This window comes from Cydia strobilella, chromosome 11 (assembly GCF_947568885.1).
Source record: "Cydia strobilella chromosome 11, ilCydStro3.1, whole genome shotgun sequence".
Taxonomy (NCBI): domain Eukaryota; kingdom Metazoa; phylum Arthropoda; class Insecta; order Lepidoptera; family Tortricidae; genus Cydia; species Cydia strobilella.
In genome coordinates, this window is record NC_086051.1 from 6,920,387 (window position 1) to 6,931,208 (window position 10,822).

Below are 10,822 nucleotides of genomic sequence, written 5' to 3' on the forward strand. Positions count from 1 at the left end.
CGTGAAATGTTTTTTTTTGTATAAAAGACGGACCTTCTGCATATAGACTTGATCTCATTGAAGAAATTCTTGGTTCCTAAATGTTAAGTTAAGATGCATATTTTGCTATGTTATGTTGTGTTTGATTAAAGTTTAAAGGCAGCTAAAATGTTCAAGTTGTAAAATGTTTCTATGTTACTTATGCTGTCAGCTGTTTCCAATATGTTTCAAATGTACCATGAGAGTTAAAAATATTAACAGTGTTTTCTAGATTTCCTATATTTCAGTAAATGTTTAATGTGCCATGTTAAGATGCTGAAGTTCCTTAGATGTGTAATTTACAGCAGATGTGATTAAATTAATTGTAACTTTTTATATGAGAGCATGGTACAAAGCAGATGTACAATAGAGTTAAGATACTTACCATGTACTTACCTTTATGATGTTGAATGAATGATGCGTAGATGAATGAACGTGTGAAGTTTATCTGAGGGCAGATAATGATGCGCAGGACAGCCGAGAATGTAGGAATGGAACGTAAGAGGATAGCGTGAAACGGAACGTAAGGGAGAGAGAAGGATGACAAGAGGTGCGAAAGGGACGGGGAAAACGATTTGAATGGTGAGCGAGCGAACGTGCCTAAAGTGTTAAAATATTTCTTAAAATTAGTTTATCTTATTTAAATAAAACAAGTCAAATGTTACTTTGGTTTTTATTAAGAGGCCTAACATAATCCCACACATATGTATGCAAAATTTCAGCTCAATCGGAAATCAGGAAGTGGGTAAAATTTAGCTTCCAAAATATGACCCACACTAACTTACATACTAACAGAGCAAGTTAAATAAAAGCTTGTGTAAAAAGGGAAATTGATCGCATTAAACCATCCAAGAGCCTGAAGAACCCCTGGAACTGAAAAATATAAGTTTTCAATATTCTTTTACAGTATGACGGATTAGACGACTCGTATAACGACTCCGCGGACGAATCTCTTAGTGAATCCACATCGGGAGCGCCTACACACACAGGAGCACCCTCTGTAAGTAACTTTGTACCTTATCCGCTGACTTTAAGAGTTAATAATCGAATACCAACTAAACGCATCTTTATTTAAATAGCAACGAGAGAGGCAAAGCTGTGGTAGCTCTGTGGGGAGCGCGACTGACGACGCGGTATATTCAAGAGACCACCGGCATCACCAACTGACAGGTATGTAATATGTAATTATGTTTCTTTTTTTTGCTAAGAAAGGCTGGCAGCAAAAAGTAAAGTCAAGCGTGATTTACTGCTTGCTTTTTATGTTGTGCTCGTATAATCATATTGACATTCAAAGATATTACAATCTATACTTAAATAAAAAAACCTTTACGATATGATACCTACACCAACATAACATATACTGTATACTATACACGTTTGAAAGATTTGCACATGAAATACGCATGTGCACAAGCATACTGAATGAAAACCCCTGTGATTGTGTTTAACGCATCTTCACCATTGCCACAGCATTACCTCATTTTACTGTCGCCATACCACGACTAAACCTTACACATTCGACATACTCAAACGAGATATACATAATACCGTGATTTAAGACATTCTATGTCGTAAATATGGCGCTTGATTTGATTAACTATATAATCATATTCATGGTAAACTGGATGTTCTAACATTATTATACTCTCCAGTATAGAGTCGTATTTAGATCATAGTTGTCAATTTCATTTACAATTATCAGCATACTGTTGATTCCGAATACATAATTTCATTCATTTAAGTTGAGTTTATATGAAATTGTATGTCGGAATGCCTTTAATAGCTGATTAAACAAAGCGCCGTAGCGTCTACATTAGAAAGTATTAGGTTGGGTTTAGTCGTAAAGTGTAGATAAGGAATGTTCCACGGGGCTGTCCTGTACAAACGCATGTTATTATGTCTATTCGCGTTAGTTTTAATCGATGTTTCATTTTTCTAAGCATTTTTGAGCTCCTATATCATAGAAAAATAAAATTTGTATGCCTAAAATGATCATAAATGACGTCTGTACGGGACATTCCCACGATTCCTTGGTACGGTCCTAAGTGATCCCGGGTGAAGGTCCGGCCGCGTCGCTGGCGGAGCAGCTGAAGCAGGTGCTGGCGGAGCGCGAGCGACGCCTCGCCACCGCGGGCCCCGCGCCGCCGCCCGACCCCGTGCAGCTCACCAACGACCTCGTCGACGAGATCCGCCAGGCCGTCAGCGAGGCCAACGCCAGAGGTTTGTGTCCGTGTCCGACGGTTGATACAGCGGTACTTATTATCTATTCAGTTGCTTGTTTCTTACGAGATCCTTGGTTGTAGATATCTGCAGGATGCTGTATATAGTCAGTTAGTCACAGCTTGTTGAACCTCTCGTATGGCGAATGTAGAACCGTGAAGTAGGTATTGAATTCTTATCTAATTTTAATTAGACGCCGAATCATATGTAACACGATATAGTTTAAAAAAACTTATTTTTTTAATTTTCTCATTTACCCCCCAAAAATGGCCCCTATGTTTAAAATTCATTTGTTTAAGTTACGTTACATGTCCGTCTTTGGGTCACAAACTTACATGTGTGTACATAATTTTAACTTAGTTGGTCCAGTAGTTTTGGAGAACATGGGCTGTGACAGACGCACGAGTGTTCTACAAGGGTTTCGTTTTGAGGTACGGAACCCTAAAAATCGACAACAAATAAAAAATCGGCCTAATACCTACTTACAAACGCGGATTTAGCTTCTGGTTTCTGTAACGCTAATTCCTCATTTATAAAGTGTAGGATCGCGATTTTCTAAAAGTATATTTATTTTATTTAACCTTTTGACCGCCAAAGACGGTAAATCACGTCGTCGACATTTTGTGCCACTCACGCCGCCGACGTCATTTGCCGTCCAAACTTAATTTATCAAAGACTCTTTAATAAATAACTATATTTCTTTGTTTGTATTTGCATTATTTTATTTTGCCCTGCTACTTTATTGTATAACTTTATTACAATTCAACTATGAATAGAAAGTTAAAAAAAAACAACATTATGTTATAATACGACTTACCCGGTAAATAGCATAGCTAGCCACGCCAAAAACGGCACTTGACGTCGCCTAGTGATGTGACCGAGTCATGGAGGAATAATATTATTATATGAAAGTAACAATCTCCTAATAGAAATCGTTTCGCGCAGTTCCGACAAACACGCTAGCGCCATCAATCATAGATATGGCTTAATCCCATACATTTTGTAATAGGAGTTGTTTTTGCTAAAATAACTGCTATTTGTGCTGTTACGGTACTTGTTTTCGTGCTTAATTTAAACAACTTGGTTTGAAAGACGGTACTGACCTTTTGTGATAATGTAACCCCTTATGCATTTATTTTATTGTAACGATACTGCAGTTTGCTAATTAGTAGGTAATAATAATCGACAACGGGTTTGCACATCTCTGAGTAACGCGCGCTTATCAGTGTTCCGTGCGCCCATGACGGCACTTCACGTCCGATGCCTGACGTCACCACCAAGTAGTGATGTGGCATTATTGAGAGATTTGAGTGGAAGTTACAAGTACATTTTGATATTTAAATACGTTATTTAAAGGTTTTTAGTAGAGCTAAAAGCCAGAATTATCTAATATTATATTGTAAAACACCTGTGTAGTGGTTCTTCTAATCTAAGTATGTCAAAAACGAAATCAGTGAAAATATCGATATCCTGTTTTGTAATCACTATTGTTCTCTAAGGTTTTATTTTGCTTCATTGCGGTGTCACGTCGAGTTACGTCAATGCTTGGCGTTCAAAAGGTTAAATATGGTTGGCATCTTTTTGGGACGGAAGTAAAATCGTCCCGCTTGATATCCAAAACCTGTAGTCATTTGGACCATATCCAACTTACAACCTAACCTTTGAATTCCCATTATGAACGCTGTGGTATTCTTGAATAGATTTGGTTATTATTCTAAAGTCTTAGGGACAGTTTCACCAACCACAGTTAACAGACTGATCAACGTCACGCAGCAGAGATCTATGAAACTTCCCATACAATAAAAATTAGCGAACGCTTTAACGGTGGCAGACGGTTTGGTGCAATCGAGCCTTAGTATACCTTTGCTGTGTATTATTCGACATGCTTCTGTCTATTACCGCCTTCCGCTACTGACCGCTAGATATACGTTATAATCCATAATTCACCTTTATTTATTCTGGTAAACTATCAGTGGTAGGTTAAATGGTAAAAGCTGTCGAGAGTTTTTATTTTTGATTCCGCATTTTCCTTTTTCGCACGCTTTTGCCATGCACAAATCACTTCACTCTCATAATCTTGCTCATTCTTCGCAAAACGTTTTGTGTTACGCCTGGGTGGTGGAATCTTTTTCTTGAAGACTTATTTTGAGCTCTACAAGACTGTAGACAGTGATTAAATTACTACACTGATTTTCTTAGTGTCATAATTAAGGTTGACTGGTAGAGAATGCCTTATGGCATTAAGTCCGCCTTTTGTACTGTAAGGTTTTTTCTTTTGTGCAATAAAGATTAAATAAATAAATAACTGTCATCGCGCCAGCACAGAAATATTTTCATTATGAGATAAAATCTTATATCTTTTACGATCGGTGGCTAATTAATTGTGACACCCCTTACAGCGTGATAATTATTTTGTGAGTAGGAGAGCTTTAGTGGTATGTACTTACTCATTGTACATTTAGCGGTGTAATCGCTAACCGTTCTATACCTAGTACCTATGAACTAAAACATCTATTTTAACCACGTTTTATTTTTGTACGAGGAGTCACATTTATATAAGTCACGCTTAAATAAGTAGTGCTAGAATTATGTAGAATCTGTTTTCTCTCGTACAACGAGCAGTATACAACAAGTTCTAGATCATTTACTATTAATTACCTTCCTGACCTTTTTCGTTTAATACCGTCACTGAGGATTTAATTTAATGGTATATAGTCAGTACATAATTTGTTCGTTTTATTACTAAAGCGCTTAATACCTATAAAAACTTAACTATTCCAATAAAGTGGCTGCTATTTGGGCGGACAGGGGCCCAAGTCTCGACTCCGTCTGAGAGTTGGGTCCCAATCTATAGCCGCGTGTTGACAATGAAATGGGCATGTTATAGTGAAGAAAGCTCCGGCTTGCGTAGTCGGCGGCGAGGTGCCGTGGCAGCCGCTGTCCAGCGCCGTGTCCGAGGCGAGCCTGTCGCCCGCGCCGCTGTCGCCGCACCCCGTCACGCACTGGAGCAAGCAGCAGGTAAGTTGCTGATTTAAACTTTCACGATTTTTACTCATTATTATTCACAACGACTTAAAACTTATTTTACGCGATTAAGTCCCGACGTTTTGAATAATAATGTGGTAAGTTGCCGACATCTATTTAACCTTTTGGACGCCAATTACCGATATATACGCACCGTAGGTTCAACGCCAAAGACAGATTAATCGGTCATAGACCACAAAGCAACATAGACCTACATGCATATGCATAAAGTTCAATTTCAGTTACACTTCGGTGACGGTGGCGTCTGGATGATTGTTTTTGTTTGACACGGCGTCGAAAAGGTTAAGGACTGCCATGTTACAGGCCGACCTACACACGTACAGGAGTATGACGGAAGTCGTGTGCTAATAATTTTCGTCTACAGACTATTATTCTCCATCTGTATCCTTTGACATCGTGAGGAAATCTGACTAATCTCAATAAAGCCTAGCTTTATCTCTGGGTTGGAAGGTCAGATAGCAGTCGCTTTCGTAAAAATGCCTCCGCAAATTCTTGCGATTCGTTGCCGAGCGGACCCCGGGCTCCCATTGAAACGTGGCAAAAAGCCGGGAGACGCTAGGAAGATGATGACGAGAAGGAACGTCTGGTTAATATTTAATGCTTTATATACTTGGTCCGCGGCGATACATCAGCTTTTGAATAACATATTTAGAAATGCTGTAACATTGAATATCGTGTACAGGTATGGCAGTGGGTGTCGGGCCTAGGCGAGGGCCTGGAGCGGCACGCGAGCGCGTTCGCGGCGCGCGGCGTGGACGGCGCGCTGCTGCTGGCGCTCAGCTCCGCCGACCTCAAGCTGCTCGGGCTCGGCGGCGACGACCGCCGCCGCATGAAGCGCCGCCTCAAGGAGCTGCGCCAGGCGCACGAGAAACACCTCAAGGCCCTCAAGAAGGCGGAGAAGAAGGCCAAGAAGAAATAGGCCAGTCGTCCAGGGTCAGTCGCGTACACGCTTTAACACTCTTCTACTGTAATGGTTGCATTTATTGCGAGGCACACAAAAGGTATAGTATTTGTCTCTTTCTCACATGGATGCTTTATGTTTTATGATGTAATAAATGTGACCGTAATATGTCTTCTGTTATAGTAAATAAACCACTAATATAAGTTACTTGAGCAGTAGATAATCTTACGTCGAAAGTAAGATCGGCTGTTCACTTGATTAGGAATAACGTCGTTGTAACTTAAAAAAGTGGTACTAGATCTCTTATATTTTCTCTCTTCAATTCCATTGGTTAAAAATGAAGAAGTATTACGTTTACTTAGTGGATTCTTGTTAACGCTATTAAACCTTAGTGCATCTGCTGTGAACATAAAGACTTATTGTTAAAAACAACGAACACTTATGCGCACGAGATAACATCATAAAAACAACATTACGACAAATGTAATTCTTCTTTAGCTCTATTTACTGTATGATTTTCTTTTACTGAACTAATTTATTGTGGCAACTGGGCGACTGGCTCTGAAGACTGGCGGGTCGGGGTGAAGCAAAAGCTGTGTCCGATAGCATAGAGAGTGCCATCTGACTTATAGCTTAGAGTTTAATGAGGGTAGGGTAGAGTCGAACGAAGAAATACTAATAATCGAAATTTAGATGTAAGTGAATACGAAACAGGACAAGTAGAAAGCATTTATCTAGACTGTCTAACCTAACTTATCTCTGTATGTTTTTATTCAACGTCAGTTCTTTCCTACAACTTAATTCTTTTATCGTTCCTACGCGGTATTATTTGTGTCAGTTTTCTTCAAGTTTGTTGTGAAGTATGGAAATGCTGGAAATCACTGGCTCAATCTAGTCATAAGATCAATCGTAAACTGCTCGAAAGTCTGCTAATTTTCTTCTAAGATTTTTGAAATACATGTATAAGATAAACTATGTAATGTTCAATTTGTATCTATTCATGAATTGTCAATGAAATTGTATATTATCGCAGTAACAACTATAGGTTTGTAATCTTTGCAAGGTTCTATTTTTCAGACAGAAACTGGTTATTTTCGGCATGAATTTGAAAATAAATAACTTTGCACAAAATGTACTTAGTATTGTATAGCGACTGGTCGTTAGAGCGACGTTGCTGCTGTGTTAGTAAGATATTTAAATTACATAGATTACATTTGACATTCATCGAGCATGTGATCTCATCTCATTCAAGTTGTTACTTATGTCTTTCAACCACACTGCATTTTTTTATTCATTGCGCAATCAAATAAAATGATTATCATATGAAATCGTAATGATGATTATTATAACTTATATTCATTGAAATAAATACATTCCAGTGAAATTTTCTCTTGATATTTCTGTACGAGTTATCAAAATATAAGTCTGGCTTTATAGTTTTCTTAGGCAAGTTTAATAATGGCTGAGACTGCATCCACTCACAACAACTGTTTATAGGAGCTTGTACAAATGTGAAAACTTGCCCACGGTGAGGGAGCAGCCTCGGCCGCATAGTGTATTCAATTATTCACGTGTGTATGTTCGGTTCTGTAGCCACCTGTATCGTTCGTGTAAATAAGCCGGGTGCGAGCGCGGCGACTGGCGGCGTGCTTCATAACTGTATGACTGAATGTACATTGTGCATTTAGGATATTTATTTTAATTAAGAAATAACGAATAATATAAGTAGGAAGTCCATTAACAATTGCCAAAATTGATCAGTACTGTTTATAATTGTTGATTTTTTTAATTTAAATTTTCCTTAAATTATTTAATATTTATTTTGGGACCAAATTAATTTATTGTGTCTTACAGTTTATTATTTATGTATTTGGGTGTGCGGTTGGGAGAGATTTTTTTATTTATAATTAAATAAACAAACCAAAGTCTACATCATATTGTTTTTTACTATCAATTATGATCAATGTGAACATCATGTACATTTCCTAAAATGATGGTGAAAATATAGTCTGCAGTGGTAATGTGTGTTTTCTTTTTTTCTTATTTTGCATGTTGTAACTCGTTCATCAACATACCTGATAATAAATAATCTTTAGCTACAAGGGTACCTACAACCCTTAATGAAGTTTATCCTCATGACGATTTTAGATCTTGTTGTTGAAAGGGTTACTACCTCTTAACCTGGCTATTAACTTTCATCTAAATTATTTTTAGTATATTTATTTTACTCAAACTTTATTATTTATATTTTTATTGGTAAATTCAATTAACAAACAAAGTACATTAATTATTCAACTACTTTATTTTTCTTGTTTTTATTTTTATTTCTTTTCTTTTTCTTAAACTTCTTCTTAGGTGGGGCACCTCCATCTTTTTTATCTTCATCATTTCCATAACTGATAGTTACAAAGGCTCCTGGTTTCCTCTTTGATGGTGGTGATGGAGCTTTAGGTCCATCCTCATCAGAAACATCGCTTTCATCTTTTTCCTCTGTCCGCTCAATACTCTCCTCTGCTTCAACGTGTTCATCTAATTTCTCCTCCTTCTTAATAAGTTGGCTTTGCCTGTTCAATGTCACACAGGTGACTCTACAAGCAGCATTATGTGAGCTTAATTCACTTAATTTGGAATCATTCTCTGACCAAACTTTAATTTCTCCTGAACTAGATAATGAATATAATACATCATTATTGTAATGAAGACACTTCACTCTTTGTTTGTGGGCTTTGTAAGTTTGAGCTTGAGTATCGGAGACAGTAAAGGATATAATATTTCCATTGTCCAATCCTACATACATCCTTTCATCAGATACCCATTGTACTGATGTTGGTTTAGTGGTGCATTTTATTTGTTTCTCAATTCCCGCTTTACTTATAGTCCACACATCTACATTTTGTTCATGAATTAGGGAGAATCTGTCACCAGTGGGTGAAAACTTAATTTCAGTAGGCAAAGTTACACCCTTGCTGGAAAGATTTATAGTGAAAGCAGGACGACCCTTTACTAAGTTCCAAGTTCTTAGTGTCTTGTCACCTCCTATACTAAGAGCTAGTTTGTCAGATGGGTGTACTGCTAAATCAGTAACAGGAAATCCTGAAAGAAAAGCATATGGTCACTGATGGTTCATAATAACATGAGCTATTAATATTAACAAACTTATAATGTGCTATGTTGATTGAAAATGATAAATAGGTATACTTGAAAGAATGAAGGTGATGCCATAATACTTATAAGCACTCTCAATGCTGTTGGTATGATACCTCGCAACTCTTAAACCAGGTCTCTAATAGTGGGGCTTGCATACCCCAGGTTTTGTAAAGGGGTTGTGATAATATAGTATGAGACCAGATAACTGGTGCATTTAAAAAATAGCTTGAGAAAGAGATTAATGTTGTATAGAGAATTTAATAGGTTCTAAGTTTAAGAAGTCCTGTCTTAAGTGGTTAAGGAACTAAGCCAAGGCATTCAAATGGTATAATGTTGACACCATTAATATGCTTAGCCTAAAAAACAAACGGGCAGTATTAATTTACCTTGGTGAGCTTTCTTCCATATTTTCTCAATTTGCCAATTGCCAGTTCTCGTCACAATAATTGATCCATCGTCGCTCCCAGTAAGGAGGTGTGTCCCATTGTGTGTGAAAGCAGCAGTATTTACAGTACCATCGTGATTCATGAGGACAGTGTGCTCTTTTCGGGACTTCATATCAATGACCACTACTTTGTCATCAGTGCCACCAGAAGCTAAAAATTTGCCAGCTATGGACACACATCGCACTGAAGCAGTATGTGAATGTGTCGCGAAGGTTTGTTTAATTTTGCTTCTCTGCAAGAAATTGTATTATTCTATTATATGCTTTGAAAAACCAGAAAATATTGACATGACATTGCTGATGCTCCAACTAGCTTACTTACCTCATCTTCATAACTAAGTGAATATCCTAGCAAAAAACCTTCATAGGTGCCGACTACTATTTCGTCCATTATAAAATACAAGACAGTATATTTTATAAGAAAAAGAACATCGCAACTAATCGCAAATCGCAACCTCAACAGTGCACGTTTCTTTTGACATTGACAGACTGACAGGACGATGACGAAAAGTGTCAAAGCTTCATTTGACGTTTTCGTTCAGAAGTAAATATGAAACAAAGACTAACCCATATAACATATATTATACTACTCTTTGCATAACCCAAGAGCTAGACAGTTTTTTATTTATAGTTTTAGTTGTAGTTTTATGTAATTTTTAAGTTTAGTTTATATAGTTGGTCAAGTAAATCTTGTCAGTAGAAAAAGGCGCGAAATTCAAATTTTCTATGGGACGATATCCTTTTGCGCCTATATTTTTTTTCTACTGACAAGAGTGACAAGATTTGCTTGGCCAACTATAATTTTTACTTTAAGGATTTATTTATTTTTTGGTATTTTTTTGTATTAATTAAATTAAATTTCTAATTAGGTATAAGTATGTATGTGGGCAAAATAAATAATAGTCGACCCATATATATTATACTACTCTTTGGACTAACCTGACGATAATACATTTCTAAAATCTTGCAAATTTAAAGTATAATATATTTATTTCAATAAGTGATTAAGTGTATATAAAAAGTAATTTAAATCATGGAATAAAATA

General features: G+C 37.0%; 2 protein-coding genes across 2 annotated transcripts in view; one reads left to right on the forward strand and one right to left on the reverse strand.

Annotated features, from left to right (window-relative positions):
* The window catches only part of LOC134745677 (uncharacterized), a 39,105-nt gene extending 30,900 nt beyond the window's left edge, over positions 1-8,205 (forward strand). Inside the window, exons 31-35 of the mRNA XM_063679795.1 lie at positions 926-1,018; positions 1,098-1,188; positions 2,080-2,238; positions 5,126-5,256; positions 5,966-8,205. Coding sequence (XP_063535865.1) covers positions 926-1,018; positions 1,098-1,188; positions 2,080-2,238; positions 5,126-5,256; positions 5,966-6,202 — 711 coding nt within the window. The 3' untranslated portion in view covers positions 6,203-8,205. The remainder of the gene's footprint in view (positions 1-925; positions 1,019-1,097; positions 1,189-2,079; positions 2,239-5,125; positions 5,257-5,965) is intronic.
* On the reverse strand, positions 8,111-10,250 carry LOC134745453 (p21-activated protein kinase-interacting protein 1-like). Its single transcript, XM_063679495.1, has 3 exons — positions 10,099-10,250; positions 9,718-10,009; positions 8,111-9,277 (listed from the first exon to the last, which is right to left on the reverse strand). Exons 1-3 carry the CDS (start codon positions 10,165-10,167, stop codon positions 8,472-8,474), a joined length of 1,167 nt encoding a protein of 388 aa, XP_063535565.1. The 5' UTR covers positions 10,168-10,250; the 3' UTR covers positions 8,111-8,471.
* Positions 10,251-10,822: the final 572 nt, after the last annotated feature.